This window comes from Oncorhynchus masou, chromosome 13 (assembly GCF_036934945.1).
Source record: "Oncorhynchus masou masou isolate Uvic2021 chromosome 13, UVic_Omas_1.1, whole genome shotgun sequence".
In the NCBI taxonomy this organism is placed as follows: Eukaryota; Metazoa; Chordata; class Actinopteri; order Salmoniformes; family Salmonidae; genus Oncorhynchus; species Oncorhynchus masou.
The window spans coordinates 65615002-65634307 of NC_088224.1; the positions used below are offsets into that span (position 1 = coordinate 65615002).

General features: G+C 44.2%; 1 protein-coding gene across 1 annotated transcript in view; it reads right to left on the minus strand.

Moving 5' to 3' along the window:
* Positions 1–5385: 5385 nt before the first annotated feature.
* The window catches only part of LOC135552849 (BCAS3 microtubule associated cell migration factor-like), a 350870-nt gene continuing 336949 nt past the window's right edge, over positions 5386–19306 (minus strand). Inside the window, 1 exon segment of the mRNA XM_064984756.1 lies at positions 5386–10652. Within this exon segment, the coding sequence (XP_064840828.1) occupies positions 10504–10652 (149 nt within the window). The 3' untranslated portion in view covers positions 5386–10503.

Below are 19306 nucleotides of genomic sequence, written 5' to 3' on the forward strand. Positions count from 1 at the left end.
TAAAAAAATCAATCTCACATTTTCTAAAGCACTACTCTTCCTTTGTACTTGTGTTTTTCGTCCTTTATAGGCGACACATTCAACTAGTGGTCGACTGAGTCAGTCAGTTGCCCAGTCAGGGAAATGATGTGCATTCCAACAGACGCTATACTGCTGCTCGACTATATAGAAGACTCATCGTTAAAGCTTAGCCTACTTACTGAGGTTCAAGTTGGACAGAATAAACATTTTGAGCGGGAAAATATTAGCACCACTAGAGAATGTTAATGGTTTCTATGTATATACTTAAACAATTAATTATATCAACAACGGGTTTGCAGTTACGCTCCAGTTATTTGCTCTGTGTACCCAACATCTACAGCGCCTTCAGAAAGTATTCACACCCTACTTTTTCAACATTTTGTTGTGTTACAGCCGTTATTAAACATTTATTACATTGAGATTGTGTGTAAGTCATTGACACAATAACCCATCCTTTCAAAGTGGAATTCTGTTCGTAGAAAATGTTAATAATTAATCAAAATTAAAAGCTGAAATGTCTTGAGTCAATAAGTATTCAACCCCTTTGTTATGGCAAGCCTAAAAAAAGTTCAGGAGTTAAAATGTCCTTAACAAATCACATAAGTTGCATGGACTCATTCCTTGTTCAATAATAGTGGTTAACATCATTTTTGAATGACTACCCCATATCTGTACCCCACACATACAATTATCTGTAAGGTCCCTCAATCGAGTAGTGAATTTCAAGCACAGATTCAACCACAAAGATCAGGAAGGTTTTTCACTGCTTCGCTAAGAACGGCACCGATTGGTGGATGGGTAAAAATAATATAAAACAGAAGTTGAATATCCATTTGAGCATGGTGAAGATATTAATTAGACGTTGGATGGTGTAACAATACCCCCAGTCACTACAAAGATACTGCTCAGGGATTTCACCATGAGGCCAATGGTGATTTTAACAGTTCAGCGTAAAACAGTTAGGGTTTAGTGGTTGTGAAAGGAGAAAACTGAGGATGGATCAACAACGTTATAGTTAATCCACAATGACAGAGAGTACCGAGGGAAGCCTATACAGAGAATCCTGTTTGCAACAAGGCACTTAACTAATACTGCAAAAAATATGGCAAAGAAATTTACTTTTTGTCCTGAATACAAAGCATTATGTTTGGGGAAAATCCAACACAACCCATCAATGAGTACCACTACATATTTTCAAGCATGGGTGTGGCTGCATCATGTTATGGGTATGCTTGTCATCTGCAGGACTATGGAGTTTTTTAGGATAAAAATAAATGGAATACAGCTAAGCACAGGCAAAATACTAGAGGAAAACCTGGTTCAGTCTTCTTTCCAACGGGCACTGGGGAGACAAATTCAAATTTCAGCAGGTAAATAACAATGGCAGATAGCCTAGCAGTTAAGACTGTTAGGCCAGTAACCAAAAAGTTACTAGTTCAAAACCCAGAGCTGGCAAGGTGGAAATATCTGCAGTTCTGTTCTGCAAGGCAGTTAACCCCCAACAATAACTGCTACCCCGGCGCCGTTGGGTTAAATGCGGAAGACACATTTTGGTTGAATGCATTCAGTTGTGGACTTAACTAAGTATGCCTAAGACTCAAGGCCAAATCTACACTGGAGTTGCCTATCAAGACGACATTGAATGTTCCTGAATGGTCTGTATAGTTTTGACTGAAATCGGCTTGAAAATCTACTGCAAGACATGAAAATGGCTTTCAAGCAATTTCTAGTTATATAATTTTTAAAAGAATAATGGGCAAATATTGTACAATCCAGATGTGCAAAGCTCTTAGAGACTTACCCAGAAAAACTCACAGCTGTAATCTCTGCCAAAGGTGATTCTAACATGTATTGCTGTCTCAGATATCTTAATACGTATCTAATCAAGATATATTAGTGTTACATTTTCCATATTTTTAAAATAAATGTTAGATTTTTTTGTGTTAATATCGATCGTTGACCAAAAATGACAATTAAATACATTTTTATCCCCCTTTTAACACAACACAATGTGGAAAAATCAAGGTGTGTGAATACACTATATAAGGCTAAATGGACAAAAACGCAATCCTCAAGTGATGTGGTGTTATTACAGATGACTTTTAACGTCATTCATGCCAGAAGCATTACCCGTTCTATGCTACCTGTTAAAGCAGAGATGAGAGACTTGGCAATAACGGAAATATTCAGCATATTTCGGTTAAATGTTGAACATAGTCCTATAGAAATATGCCCCATTACGTCTTTCCGCTTGCTCCTGTGCGTGACAAGAGATGTGCTCGCCACACCTCGAGATCATTTCCTATGGAAAAGGTTGTAACCCCAAAGTAACAGACATCATTTTGCATTAAGCCCTGTGCCATGTAAGGTCCACACAATATAATTTGCTTAATTGCAAGTGTTAGGTGAAAATGTGCGGAAAGAACAGTACACCTTCAAGGTCATAGTGGTGATCCGCGTGTTACTGATATGCTGCGGGAAAATTCTAATTACGAAATAACGGGTTACTGTATTGTTACTACTGTAGCCTTATTTGTCTGAAATGTTGTTTTGTTCTTTTTTAGGCTACTCCCACTACATTGTATTTTTTCTTTCATCTTTTCTTCTTCTCATCCCATCATCTCTCCTGCTATATTTAGCCGGTAGACTGAGGCCTTGGCGCCAGACCGTTTAAGACCTGTCAAAGTCCCTAATATTTCCCCTTGTCACATGTATACCCAGCGCCTCCTCCAGCCAGGCTACCACCAACCCCCTCTCCCTCCTCTTCCCCATCGCTCTTTCATTCTCACTTTACTCCCCTTCCCTGCCCCCACTCTACAGTTTAAATGTCTCTCAATTTCTTCATCTCCCACTCATTAAAGCCGGGTTTTAATCCCTCTTTTTCACCCTCTGCGAATTGTGTTCAATTTGCTCGTCTTCGTGCTCGTGTTGTCTCATTGACCCGAGTCAGCAGGGCTGCCGGTGGGCTGTCTTGTCCGCTTGGCCAAATTGCGACTGATTGATGAAAAATAACTATTCGCACAAGCAGCACCGTTAGCCGAATAACCCCCACCCTACAGCAAACGTGAATACGATGTTATTTTCACGTGCAGCTATCACCTTGAAAGTAGGCTTTTGTAATAATAGGTTGAGGTTATTTGTAAAATATTAGCAGAGAACTGTTGATTACGCCAGCTCCGTCGATTGTAAATTTATTTAGCGAATAGTATAGCCTATTTATTGTCTTTCCGATGCACATCTAGACATCTTGAAGCGTTTGTCTGGAGAAATTGACAGTCAGAGAGAAGTATTCTTGCTCCCAATTCTATGCTGACAGCCTACCTTTCACAGGTAGCAACAGGTGGGGGCGCTAAAATGATCCCAGGGAACCGAGGAACACCCTTACTGCCGCTTTCCAGCCTCCATGTTAGTTCACTAAACCAATATACTTTCATGGTGTCTGTGTTGTTCACTGTTTCACTCTGTCCAAGTTCATTTGACAGTGATTCAAAGGTGTGTGTGTGTGTGTGTGTACGTGCGGGTGCCTGTTTACACACATTACATAGTTTGCTACCCTTGGACATTAATTCTACGTGACCTGTAGTAAAAATGTATTATTTACTTTAATATACAAAAACATCAATGCATTAAGAAAGGCTTTTATAAACACGTCATGACAGCGGGTATATCGTTCTTGACAAAACAATGGAGGAAATATCTTCCCACCAACATTTACCTGCGTTGTCATTGTCTGTGGTTGAGAGTGAATGGAGTTTTTGTTTCTTTTCTGCTTCTGGCAACACAGGTTGAAAACACACAATACTCCATGCAGCTCCGAGAATGTTCCTGCCTGCAGCCGGTCCTCTCCTCCCCGGCTTCCCAAACTTTGATCAGCGAGGCCTGGCCGCGGAGCGGCTTGAGCCGTGCAGCATGTGGGTTGCTTTTTCAATTACAACCCAGTTCGTGACCCTGGCATATATCATTAACCCCCCCCCACTCCCACTGCAGCAAGCTTACACAAGCGTAATGGGTCAGGGCACACTAACAGCATCTTATTTGATTGCAAAATAGCAGCATAAAGACGTACTTGTTTGCCATTCATTGATTTCTGAAAATATATTTAACAAAACCACTAAATAACTTACTATCTTTAAGCATATCGTGCGATTCAATGAAACATCCATATCATGGTTTCGGTCGAGTGGCATTGAATGGACCTTAATGGATAGTTTCAGTGATAACAGTGGATTACAAAAACAACAAACCACAACCTCAAAATACCTCAGAGATGGCAGTTTTAGGATGCTACTGATAGTAAGGTGTTAGAATAACATAGCTACTAAATCCGTAAAGTATTTATGCAATGCATTATAGCCTAATGATTGTAATTAAATGACGCGGGATAAACCGTAGGATATTTTGTGAGTGATATAGCCACCTGGAAGAGATTTGATCCTTTGAGTAGTCCTAGAATAAATAAAAAAGCATTAGCCTACGGAGAAATGAGAATTGCCTGCAGATTGATTGATCTTTTGTTCGCTTACTGTTTACATCTTGTGAATACTGACAAGAACCGTAACAATAAATGATTCGCTAGTTCTTTCGGCGGGTAACTTTGACAATAGTGCTAACAGTGATTGGTACGCATCTTTTAATTTGTGTTGCAATGCTTTGTCTTCGTGTCGATTAGCTGATGTAATCGAAGTCTTTACTAGATATATTACAACCTCGTTAAGGTCATAATGCTACTGACTCACAACTTGTAAACAAAGCTGCTGTCCTCGGGCATTGTTTGAGTTAGAGATATAGGACAATTGAAAGTTACATGCAAAGTGTATTTTAAGCATCTAAGAAAATTAAGAAACAATTAAAATCCATATGGGTGATGTAGGCTACACGTATGTCTACCTACTATATAGGGAAAGGTATGTCATTAACTTCACTAGAAAGCTTCATGTAATTGCTGCATCTGCAGTTGAAATAAACCGAAAAATAGGCCACACCTGAAATAAATGGGAGAGTATTTCCTAGGTGTTGGAAGTTATCTGACTGACCTCAGAAATGGAAGGTATAGGCTATATAGCCTAAAACGTTGCTCTGTCCGGAGTACCCGCTCATGTGCATTTGACCTGTATCCCTATGGTCTCATGAGTCTCTCGTTCTGCCCCTGAACAAGGCAGTTAACCTACTGTTCCTAAACCATAATTGGAAATAAGAATTTGTTCTTAACAGTCTTGCCTAGTTCATAAAAATAAAAACAACTTTGTGGATAGGTCATGTAGGCCCAGGGGTCCTAGTACCACTGGTTAGGAACCACTGCCATAGACTAACAATTTTGGTTTGTTCAAATGTCTTAGCTCAAATAGGTAGTAGAGAGACGACAAGTTAATCAAATCAAACTTTATTTGTCACATGCGTCGAATACAACAAGTGTAGACTTAATGTCCTATTGACAACATATAGGTGCACATAGCATATCAATTTCTGTTCAGGAACGTAACTCTATAACAGCCTTGATCAATTTGATGTGATGTTGCAACACAACATGGAGAGGCTGGCTATTATTTTTGACATGCACTCAGTTCCCTTGAAAATAGCCTTGTTGCTCTCTACTATGGGCTACAGTCCTATCAAACTCGTGTTGATTTAACAGAGTTGAACTTGTTGACAGTGCTTCAAAATTCAATTTTCAACTCATGCGACCGAATACATTGAATCGTATTATATACAGAAGCGATATGAAATTACTTGGGTCAGGGGGAAATTACATTTATTTCAGACATACTTTCATTTAGCAAGGAAAGCACTTTCCCGTGTTCAATTTCGATCGTAACCGCTCACACGATGGTCTCTATCATTGAATTAGAAATAAGTGTACACATAGGCAGGCTATAATCTTGCTCAGAATCAGGCGATTGGGGTCCTCAGTTTATGAGGAAGCGTTTCGTTTGAATACAATCATTGATGCATAAAACATTTTCATTGGACACTTTGGCAATGTAAACAACACAGAACTGTTAGGTTATAAAAAAAAGTATTCGCCTCCTGTTAGACGATTGAAAAGCCTGATCTGAAAAGTGGCTATTAAGATTACATTTGTACATTAAATTAACAATAATAATAGCTCTATGCGAATTGTAATTGTTTAGTGACATTTGTTTTATTCACTAAAAGGTCATAAAATGTCATCAACATACCTGCAATGACCACGGCATTTCCCAATATATTTTTCTGTCATATTCATACGAACAATAGGATATAATACATGGTATTGCCTTTGATTGGTTTCAAATGGCTGGCACTATAAATGAATTCGAAGTAGACCTATTTGATATCTAGTTGTCTCCTTTGTGGATCAAAAGAGTGCACTGAGGAAAGGAAAATAATTATAAGTGATTAAAAAGATGGAATTTTACTTGCCTAACATACATATTGGCTAACAATGTAAGTCTTCATAGTCTATTTAGTTGAGAGGATGACAACAATTAAATGACAGTAATCAAAATACTATTTCAGATCTGATATTGTTAAATGTTTTGTATTGTACACACATTATAATGCTATTACAGTCTGATAAATTATTGAATATAAGTGAATAACAAATTCCATCACATTTCAAGACACAGATATATACACAAATAAATCACACAAAGTTAAAGAAATACAGTATATGAGGTTGGATAGAGATTACTTTTGCTCTGTAATTTGCGTTCTTTGGGCAGTGAATTTTTTCCTGTGTGATTTTGAGCAAAACAATGTTAGCAAAAGCTTAGCAAACCTGTCCACAAGTGGTTGTACCTAGCTATGTATCAATACGGCTTCTCTCCTGGTGCCAACCTTGTCTCTCCTCTCGCTGCTCTATCTATTCACAGGGTTTGCTGGCAGAGGAGGATGGGTATATATGGAGACTGTCACAGGAGAGGAGGGTAAAAACCAGGGGCATGTTCAGGAGGCAGACAACGTTTTGAAACAGAGTGAAACAAGGTGTGCCCTCCTTTAACAGGCCCCTGCCCCTGGTAGAGGTGCCAGCTGGGGCACTGGCCTGGGCATGGTTCCCTCAGACTCAGAGAGACATTGGCATGCAGGGCATCATGTCACAGTGTGGGGCACCAGGGGAGCGTCAGTGGGCAAACCATAGAAATATAATGAATAGAACAGGCGTCCCCATTCAAGTCAATTATGCCCACAGTGGAGGTGTCATAATACCCGTAAAACCCAGTGGTCAGACAGGGAAATGGTTCCAATCGTTTTTTCCATCATAAATTTTTCCCATAGGGGAATTTAGAAACACTTAAAATTAGGGCTGTGTTTCTTGTAGGCTTACCCTGGTGTGATGTTATGATAACCATGTAAATCTCTCTCGGACAAGGTGACTTATCAATATATTTGGCTCTATTTACTCTCAGATTCAAAAATGCTAATTAGCTTCAAAGTATATGTCACGCAAAACTACAAATCTCTGCAAGCTCCTGCACGTCATCTCTAGCTGACACCTCTGCTATCAGGTATTGTGTCAATTTAAAACTGGCAAAAGGGCAGTGCTGAGGCGTCACTACAGCCTCGGGTTCGATCCCAGCCGGCTGTGACCGGGAGTCACATCAGGCAGCGCACAATTGGCCCATGTTAGGGAAGGGTTTGGCCGGCCGGGATTTCCTTGTCTCATCGTACTCTAGTGTCTCCTTGTGGCGGGCAGAGCGCCTGCAAGCTGATTTCGGTTGTCAGTTGGATGGTGTTTCCTCTGACACATTGGTGCGGCTGGCTTTCGAGTTAAGCGAGCAGTGTGTCAAGAAGCAGTGTGGCTTGGCAGGGTCGTGTTGCGGAGGACGCATGGCTCTCGACCTTCACCTCTCCCGAGTCCGTAGTGGAGTTGCAGCGACGAGACAAGACTAACTATCAATTGGGGAGAGTTTTTTTTTTAAACCAAAAGACAGTTCACAGAAATGTCCGTTTAAAGAAATGTAGACAATTTATCTATTACTACATTTAGCTAACAGATAATCCAGAGATTCTTACCTTTGCCTCGATTCGGCAGCCTCCTCCAGGTCATCATGGCATTTGGAGTTCTTAATGATAGCCACATTAGCAGCTAATTAGCATTTCTTCTTTTTTTTTTTTGGGGGGGGGGGGGGGGTAAATACAGGCAAATCATTGATAAAAGTAACCCTGTCCTAGACAGATTTACACGGTTATCAAAACGTCACACCAGGGTAACCCTACATGAAACACAGCCCTTATTTTAAGTGTTAAGTGTTATTTTAAGTGTAAAATCCCCCATGAATGATGATGAATGGTGGAACAATGATTTGAACCATTTCCCTGTTTGACCGCTAGGTTTTATGGGAATATGACTCATACTGTGGTACTCTATAGGTGGACAATCATGTGCTGTAATTTGTTGATTAAACTGACATTACAAAAAATACATTAGTTTGAATGAACATGGAAATTATTGCATCACATTACCAGGCAGCCACTGTAAGTGTACCCATGTGTTTACCAATCAAAAATGCCAGGGTTAGAAGTTCCAAGCCCATTCAATTCATTCTTTTTCTATGGGGCAAACAACCTGAAGGCAAGAGCAGAGCCAGTGCTTGTTGGCCTGAGTATGCCTGCTCAAACACATTCACATGGCCATTGTTTCAGTCTCTGGTCTGGTTTTGCTCCTGTCTAAGGTAAGTGAATTGCATTTAAACATAGGGGCCTTACATCAATTAGTCTTGTACTGATTTTAGATTCTTGAACATTTTGTAGTTCATTTGATTCTTGTTCTGAGTGTCAGATAAGTTTTAGAGTGTTGTATTCACAGTCTGCTTTTCCACAATAAACTGGCAGAAAATGTGTCCTGGCTTTGGTGTGGTTTATTTATTTTCTTTAAATTAAACAAGAAGTCTCTTTACATTTACAGAAGCACAAGCTGCTAACTTTTGTACACGTGATTAAAATAATGACTATGCAGCTGTTATATTTACTTAGTATATATGAAATCATTGAATATCCAGGGGTGATAATATAACACAGCAAACTATTTTCCAAGTCTTCAGTATTTCATTAACACGAATGTATAGCAAATAACTACTCAGTATTGTACAAAATCAATATTACAGTGAAAATGTATTAATAAGCATGTGTTCTGCATTAAAAAGGATCAATTAATCATGACCCTTTTATGTTACATTAGCCAGTGACCAAGCATCAGTAGCCATCGACTCATTCAACATGCAGAATTACGGGAACATGGCTGTGTTCAATAGGGTGAAACATTGCAGATATAAATATAATATATAGATCTTCAATGACTCCTTTTGCTACAGGACATATCTGATCTATAAAATGTATTTCTACCCGAAAGTCCTGTAACGTTGCATTTTTCAGAACAGACCCCTATAGTCAGCCAGTCATCCATTCCCCAGACAAAGGACTAGGATTGTATCATGTTTTTAACACAGAATACAAAATTAGTGACCAATTATTCAGAGTCTGTTTTAAGCCTTTCTTTCTGTTCTCACTAGTGTATCAGATCAGACTTCATATCAAGTCCTATGTGGTCTGGTCAAGTCCAGCAATGACTCATTCACTAAGAAAAGCAAGCCAGCAAAGTAATTATTCAGCGTACAAGCGTGTGCTTTTGTTTGAGGTGTGTGTATACAAGAAAGGAATAAGCCTTTTATTTTATTAAAGCACAGACCTCTTTTTTGTTGCAAAAAAGTAGTGCACTATATAGGAAATAGGGTGCCATTTGGGACACCCATGATCATCAGAGCACTTTTTATACACACACACAGGAGGGACTGAGTTTTTTATTTACCTTTATTTAACTAGACAAGTCAGTTAAGAACAAATTCTTATTTTCAATGACGGCCTAGGAACAGTGGGTTAACTGCCTGTTCATGGGCAGAACGACAGATTTGTACCTTGTTAGCCCGGGGGTTTGAACTTGCAACCTTCCAGTTACTAGTCCAACGCTCTAACCACTAGGCTACCCTGCCGCCCCAGGCACTGCTCACTCAATACACCCGGCCTCAGCCTTCTCTCTCACACAGAGCAGCACACACACCCAAAATGAAACACACTCGTTGTGACACATTATTCCCCCCCCCACACACACACACATAAGCATAAACACATCGGCAGGTGGGAGAAACACTGGACAGTTCCTGGATTTGGAGCGAGAGAGAGAGGAGGGGACCACTGCTCACAATAACATCCTAATGAATATCAACATGGTGAGAGACCATCAAGACTGTCCGGCTGTGCTGTGTGAAGCGGTAGGATGGACAGTAGTTAGCAGACTTGGGTTCAAATAGTTTTTGAAATAATTTCAAATACTTTATCTGGGATTTATTGAGCTTGTCTGGCGTAATGGAACCAATAGAACAGTCTCCAAAATGTAGTCCCCTCCCATCAGGGATTCCAGGCAGACTAAAGCAAACTCTCAAAGCATTTGAAAGATATCAAATAGTATTTGACCCCAGGTCTTGTAGGGCGGTAGGCAGGCTGTCTCCTCTAGGGGAATCCGGAGGGGAAGAGGCTGAGGGGCTGGCTCTCGTTGGTGGGCAGTGGAGAGCGGTAGCCCTCAAAGTTACGGGGGATGGAGCCGCTGGTGGAACCAGAGCTGTTGCTGAGAGTCTCAATGCTGCCCTCCCTCTGGAGCTCTGTGGGGGTGAGACACAGAGACACGGACAAACACACACACACACACACACACACACACACACACACACACACACACACACACACACACACACACACACACACACACACACACACACACACACACACACACACACACACACACACAGAGCAACGAGTACATAAAGCATTTATGAAAATAGCATGAAAATTCCAATCTTCTATGAGCTGTACATTGAACGTGTTGTAACGGTGTAAGTAGATTATGTAGTGTTGAGTGGGATTTTGTCTTGTTCCTGTCTGTGTACCAAACCAATACAAATGTACATTCACATAAAGTCGCCAGATGTTGTCTTTATCAGAGGCCAAGTTGGAGCTACAACCATTTTGCTTCCCCCTATCCAACTATCAGATCTACAACAGATGAAGAGCCTATCGGGAACAAGAGGTAGGGGTAGGGGCTGCTCCTGGACAGGAACCCAAATTCTGCTCCTTCTATTAGACCAGACTCCCTCCACTACCACATGTCTCAGGGTTGCTTGGTTTGCTCTGTCAAAAACACTGTCTCTCAACCTGATTCATCAATCATCCCAGTAGCTACAGTAACATTACGGTACTCCAGCTAGCAGTCTGCTCCTTCAGCACCCTGTGTAGACTGACACACTGTCTGACAGGCTGCTCCAACACCATTCACAGGAAACTGTTACATGTTTCTATTATTGGACAGTCAGTCAATGGCCATACGGAACATATTAAAGATTTTACATGTTTCTATTATTGGACAGTCAGTCAATGGCCATACGGAACATATTAAAGATTTTACATGTTTCTATTATTGGACAGTCAGTCAATGGCCATACGGAACATATTAAAGATTTTACATGTTTCTATTATTGGACAGTCAGTCAATGGCCATACGGAACATATTAAAGATTTTACATGTTTCTATTATTGGACAGTCAGTCAATGGCCATACGGAACATATTAAAGATTTTACATGTTTCTATTATTGGACAGTCAGTCAATGGCCATACGGAACATATTAAAGATTTGACATGTTTCTATAATTGGAGTCAGTCCGTGGCCATACGGAACATATTAAAGATATTACATACAGTAAAACATATCCGTCAAGATGGGTGCAGGCTGGCATCAGGAAGGAATAAAGGCAGTGATCTATGTGGTGAATTGTGACACAGATCAGACATACAGTATACCTGTCATAGGCCGTGTGGTATTTTCACCATTATTAATCTGCTGCCTGCACAGACATACAACTGTACCCCAACACATTCAGAAACTGACAGCTGCACAAACTTATATGCAAACATATCTGTGCTCTTGTACAACTGACTAGGTATCCCCCTTTCTTCTCTTTCTTTCGCTCACTTCCTCCCTCTCTATTTCTTGCACACAAACACACAGAAGGTGAGACAGCTCTGCTCTCACAAACACAGTCAGTACAAATGAATGCTTAACTCAAACACGTGCTCTCACTTATAAATCCAGTCAATTCAGACATCAATGATCACATCCCATTCAACGTAAAGCACTTGAAGCAGCTGTAAAAGCCTTGTATAAATCCAATCCATGACATAAGTAAACCAGGCGGCGTGGACTGAAGGGAGAGGTTACACTGGAGCCATGAGAATGTCCCACGAGAAACAGTAGCTGTTGGCTTCAGATCTGACGAGCTACACAAAGCCGCCCTACCTTCCACAGAATCCACGCAACACACAACTCTGTTCCACATGTTGCTCTGTCCCACCTCTCTCCCTTTTTCATTTGCTTGGATACAAGCAGCAGAAACACAGTCACAGCTGAACAGTGATCCTAGTAGCTGACGACGACTACTGTTCCACGTTGGGGTTTACTCTCACGCACCCCCTCACATGAGCCCGCAAGCACGCACACGCACGCACGCACGCACGCACGCACGCACGCACGCACGCACACACACACACACACACACACACACACACAGTATTGATGAATCAGTAATGATATGATATCTAATGATATGACTTTGTCAGCTGTAATGGTGTAGATGTGCTGTTGTCTCTGACAGACCACACAACTCACCTCACTCTCGCTTCCTCCCCTGCTCCTCCTCTGGGTTCTCTTCTATCCCATTTCCTAACCCCTAGAACCTCTCTTTGAACCCCTAACCTCTGTTATAACCTTTAGCCCCTCACTTCTAACCCCTAGAACCTCATGCCTCACCCCTCTCTTTTAACCCCTGACCTCTGTTTTAACCTCTAGCCCTTCACTCCTAACCCCTAGCCCCTCACTTCTAACCCCTAGACCCTCTCTTTTAACCCCTAACCTCTGTTTTAACCTCTAGCCCCTCACTCCTAACCCATAGCCCCTCACTTCTAACCCATAGACCCTCACGCCTAACCCTTAGCCCCTCAAGCCTAACCCCTAGCCCCTCACTCCTAACCCCTAGCCCCTCACTTCTAACCCCTAGACCCTTACGGCTAACCCCTAGCCCCTCAAGCCTAACCCCTCACTCCTAACCCCTCACGTCTAACCTCTAGCCCCTCACGCCTAACCCCTCAAGCCTAACCCTTAGCCCCTCACGCCTAACCCCTCACTCCTAACCCCTCACGCCTAACTCCTCACGCCTAATTACTCACTTCTAACCCTTTGACCCTCACGGCTAACCCCTAGCCCCTCAAGCCTAACCCCTCACTTCTAACCCCTAGACCCTCACTTCTAACCCCTAGAACCTCACGCCTAGCCCCTCACTACTAACCTCTAGACCCTCACACCTAACCCCTAGCCCCTCACTTCTAACCCCTAGCCCCTCACTTCTAACCCCTAGACCCTCACGGCTAACCCCTAGCCCCTCAAGCCTAACCCCTAGACCCTCACTTCTAACCCCTAGACCCTCTCTTTTAACCCCTAACCTCTGTTTTAACCTCTAGCCCCTCACTCCTAACCCCTAGCCCCCCACTTCTAACCCCAAGACCCTCACTCCTAACCCCTCAGTACTAACCCCTAGACCCTCAGTCCTAACCCCTAGCCCCTCACTCCTAACCCCCAACACCTCTCTCCTAACCACTAGCCCCAATCCTAACCCCTCTCTCCTAACCCCTAACCATATATCCTAACCCCTAAACCATTCTTGTTCTAACTCATAATTAGGCCTACATTTCATCCAATAAATTGATATCTGGATCAGATCTTGCCCTTGATAACATCTTAACACCAAACACTCACAAGTCAACCAATCAAACCCACACACACCCCAATGCTCACACCCTCAACATAATCCTCTCCGCTCTATTGTGAATCTAAGCTCCCTAAAACTTGACATAGAGCTGACCATATGACATTTAGTTAACACCAACTAACCCATCCCCTTCAAATCCCCCTGGTTAACACTACAGCTAGTCTGTTAACCAGGATGGATTCACTCAGCTGTACATGGTATCTGCACATGGGACCGACATGACAATGACTGAATCTAAAGAAACAAAATCAACCACATTCTGTTTCAGATTGGTTACTATATTGACATTTTCATTCACATTACATTACTCCACAGTTACTAATGTAGTTACTGTGTAGTTAGATGTAATAATAACAATTAATGTAAAACCTGAGACACTTTCTACTAAAATACATAACAAATACTTAGGGCCGAAGCCTGGACAAACACCAAGCTGAATGTCCTCATGGCTCGATCTAGCGAGGATGGAGTTGTGCTTTGTGGCAAAATGCAATAACAGTTCCACTGGGCTCAGTAAATACTTCATTACCAAGTGGACTGACTGTGGAAATAACGTCCAGAAATGGTCCAGCAGCCTGTCAATGGTCTAATCCTGTTAAACTGTTCTCTTCTCACTTCAGCCTGCCGTGAGCACGCTCACACGCACGCACGCACGCACGCACGCACGCACACACACACACACACACACACACACACACACACACACACACACACACACACACACACACACACACACACACACACACACACACACACACACAAATAAATGTAAAGAACTGAGACTCAATGTACAAACATGTAAGCCGCCTCACCGAAAGCATGTTTGTGCTCTGTGTGTGTTTGCAGTGTGTGTGTTTATGTGTGTATGTAGGATGTGGTGAGGGGGCTACATTAAGTTGAGATGAGTGGCGAGAGGGATCAAAGGGAAAACAAAGCAGCTCTTAATCAGTGGGTCTGAGCCAAGGAGAGGAAGAGGACAGGAGAGCGAGGAGAGGAGAAGAAGAGGACAGGAGAGCGAGGAGAAGAGAGGAGGACAGGAGAGCAAGGAGAGGAGAAGAAGAGGACAGGAGAGCGAGGAGAGGAGAAGAAGAGGACAGGAGAGCGAGGAGAAGAGAGGAGGACAGGAGAGCAAGGAGAGGAAAGGAGAGGACAGGAGAGCAAGGAAGAGGACAGGAGAGTGAGGAGAGGAAAGGAGAGCGAGGAGAGGAAGGAGAGTGGGGAGAGGAAAGGAGAGCGAGAGAGGAAAGGAGAGAAAGGAGAGGAAAGGAGAGCAAGGAGAGGAAAGGAGAACAAGGACAGCGAGGAGAGGAAAGGAGAGAAAGGAAAGGAAAGGAGAGCAAAGAGAGGAAAGGAGACGAAAGGAGAACGAGGAGAGGAAAGGAGAGCGAGGAAAGGAGAGCGAGGAAAGGAGAGCGAGGAGGGGACAGGAGAGGACAGGACAGCGAGGAGAGGAAAGGACAGGAGAGCGAAGAGAGGAAAGGAGAGGACAGGAGAGCGAGGAGAGGAAAGGAGAGGAAAGGGGAGCAAGGAGAGGAAAGGGGAGTGAGGAGAGGAAAGGAGAGAAAAGGAGAGCGAGGAGAGGAAAGGAGAGCAAGGAGAGGAGAGAACAGGAGAGAACAGGAAAGAAGAGAACAGGAAAGGAGCGAGGCAAAGAGAGGAGCGAGGAGAGAACAGGAGAGGACAGAACAGGAGAGGAGATAACAGGAAAGGGGCGAGGTGAAGAGAGGAGCGAGGAGAAGAGAGGAGCGAGGAGAAGAGAGGAACGAGGAGAATAGAGGAGAGAAGATGACCGGAGAGGAGGAGATGACCGGAGGAGAGGAGAGAGGAGGAGATGACCGGAGAGGAGAGAGGAAGAGATGACCAGAGATGAGAGAGGAAGAGATGACCAGAGTGGAGAGTGGAGGGTGGAGGAGATGACCGGAGTGGAGGAGATGACCAGAGTGGAGAGTAGAGGAGAGGACCGGAGTGGAGAGTGGAGTTGATGACCGCAGAGGAGAGAGAAGGAAATGACCGGAGAGGATAGAGGAGGAGATGACCAGAGAGGAGGAGATGACCAGAATGGAGGAGATGACCGGAATAGAGGAGATGACCGGAGAGGAGAGTGGAAGAGATGACCCGGAGAGGAGATGACTGAAGTGGAGAGTGGAGGAGATGACCGGAAAGGAGAGTGGAGGAGATAACCGTGGAGGAGATGACCGGAGAAGAGGAGATGACCGAAGAGGAGTGGAGGAGATGACCAGAGAGGAGGGGTGAGGAGATGACCGGAGAGGAGAGTGGAGGAGATGACCAGAGAGGAGAGTGGAGGAGATGACCGGAGGAGATGACCGGAGAAGAGGAGATGACCGGAGAGGAGATGATCGGAGAGGAGAATGGAGGAGATGACCGGAGGAGATGACCGGAGAAGAGGAGATGACCGGAGAGGAGATGATCGGAGAGGAGAGTGGAGAAGATGACCGGAGAGGAGAGTGGAGGAGATGACCGGAGAGGAGAGTGGAGGAGATGACCAGAGAGGAGAGTGGAGGAGATGACCGGAGGAGATGACCAGAGAAGAGGAGATGACCGGAGAGGAGATGATCGGAGAGGAGAGTGGAGGAGATGACCGGAGAGGAGAGTGGAGGAGATGACCGGAGAGGAGAGTGGAGGAGATGACCAGAGAGGAGAGTGGAGGAGATGACCAGAGAGGAGAGTGGAGGAGATGACCGGAGAGGAGAGTGGAGGAGATGACCGGAGAGGAGAGTGGAGGAGATGACCAGAGAGGAGAGTGGAGGAGATGACCGGAGGAGATGACCGGAGAAGAGGAGATGACCGGAGAGGAGATGATCGGAGAGGAGAGTGGAGGAGATGACCGGAGGAGATGACCGGAGAAGAGGAGATGACCGGAGAGGAGATGATCGGAGAGGAGAGTGGAGGAGATGATCGGAGAGGAGAGTGGAGGAGATGACCAGAGAGGAGAGTGGAGGAGATGACCAGAGAGGAGAGTGGAGGAGATGACCGGAGAGGAGAGTGGAGGAGATGACCGGAGAGGAGAGTGGAGGAGATGACCAGAGAGGAGAGTGGAGGAGATGACCGGAGAAGAGGAGATGACCGGAGAAGAGATGATCGGAGAGGAGAGTGGAGGAGATGACCGGAGAAGAGGAGATGACCGGAGAGGAGATGATCGGAGAGGAGAGTGGAGGAGATGATCGGAGAGGAGAGTGGAGGAGATGATCGGAGAGGAGAGTGGAGGAGATGACCAGAGAGGAGAGTGGAGGAGATGACAGAAGAGGACCGGAGAAGAGGAGATGCCACTTTTTCATCTCTCGTGCTTTTCTTCCTCTATCTCTCAGAGTCTGGGAGTGAGGCAGTAACACACACCGATACTATACTTATCCCCACTGATTGTTTTTGTGTTTCAACTGTAATCTCATCGTTGGCCCCAGCTGGCTCTGGTTAGCTCCATCAAGTCACATTTCCCCCCAGACACACACACACGGCTCGGCAGATAAACGGTGGACTGCTTCATCTCCAATCAGACCTCATTACACCAGGACTGCTGCATGGAAATACAATAACTCCTCTCCATCTCTCTCCCTCTCTTCTCCTCATTCCTTCCACTCATCTCTCTCACCCTGGTAAAAGAGCTTGTACTGGTTGTATGGCCCTGCTATAGATCAAGGTGCTGTGAAACCCTATACACTACACACTGAGTGTCCCTCTTCATTACCCCCTCGCTGGGTTGGCCTGAGAGAGAGAGAGTGTGGTGCCGAGTGCGCAGCTGTTGTCAGTCTATGTTTATAGTTAAGCCACATTGGATTTAGAGGAGACATCGTCATTAGTTGCTCACACAGATGATCCGGCTAGCTGTTGAAAATTCACCACACCATCCTCTCTAGTACACTAACACTCACAAACATAGGGTGCAATTTGGGAGGTAGTCTATCTACCCATAGGGCTCATCTGGTCAAAATTAGTGCACTATATTGGGAAGGGGTGCCATTTGGGACAGAACCAAACACATAAACATACCTCTGGACCTTGATCTCTGAACTAAATCCCAAAGCAGGATATTATTACCCCAACTTAACCCCACAACAAGCGAAGTGCCCCTTCATAACGTCAGTAATCCACCAAGGGAAAGGGGAGGTCATACACCAGTAAACACTTCACTAACAAAACTGCATATCAAATCAAACTGCGCTGATTACAACAAGTGTAGACTTTACCGTGAAATGCTTACTTACAAGCCCTTAACCAACAGTGCAATTCAAGAAGAAAATATTTACCATGTAGCCTAATATAAAAAGTAATAATAAAAAGTAACACAATAAGAATAACGAGGCTATATACAGGGGGCACCAGTACCGAGGCAGTATACAGGGGGCACCGGTACCGAGGCAGTGTGCAGGGGCACAGGCTAGTTGAGGTCATCTGTACATGTAGGTGGGGGCGAAGTGACTATGCATAGGTAACAAACAAACAGCGAGTAGCAATAGTGTACAAAGGGGGGGGGGGGGGGTTGTCAATGTAAATTGTCCAGTGGCGATTTTATGAATTGTTTAGCAGTCTTATGGCTTGGGGATAGAAGCTGTTGAGGAGCCTTTTGGTCCTAGACTTGGCGCTCCGGTACCAGAGAAAACAGTCTATAACTTGGGTAACTGGAGTCTCTGACAATTTTATGGGCTTTCCTCTGACACCGCCTAGTATATAGGTCCTGGATGGCAGGAAGCTTGACCCCAGTGATGTACTGGGCCGTTCGCACTACCCTCTGTAGCGCCTTACGTTCAGATGCCGAGCAGTTGCCATACTAGGTGGTGATGCAACCGGTCAGGATGCTCTCGATGGTGCAGCTGTAGAACCTTTTGAGGATCTAATTTCAGTCTCCTGAGGGGGAAAAGGTTTTGTCGTGCCCTCTTCTCGACTGTCTTGGTATGTTTGGACCATGATAGTTTGTTGGGGATGTGGACACCAAGGAACTTGAAACTCTTGACCCGCTCCACTACAGCCCCATCGATGTTAATTAGGGCCTGTTCGACCCGCCTTTCCCGATAGTCCACAATCAGCTCCTTAGTCTTGTTCACATTGAGGGAGAGGTTGTTGTCCTGGCACAACACTGCCAGTTCTCTGACCTCCTCCCTATAGGTCGTCTCATCATTGTCGGTGATCAGGACTATATATAGGGCAACAGTGAGAGAAAGAGGGAGAGAGAGCTGTATATGCTGCATGTGTGGAGACAGAGGGCTAGGCTCAGCTTAACAGACTGGTGGTAGTGTGTGTATGTATGCCTGGTGCTATTTGGCTGTGAAGGGGACTTTCACTACAGTCAGGCCACATCACATCAGGTCACTCCACTCACTCATAGGACCACTACCTTTCTACTGGAGCTGAGGTGCAGAATGTGTTGACATTAGCCTGCTTGGAGGGTGTGAGTGCCAGCATGTGTTGACATTAGGGTTGCAAAAT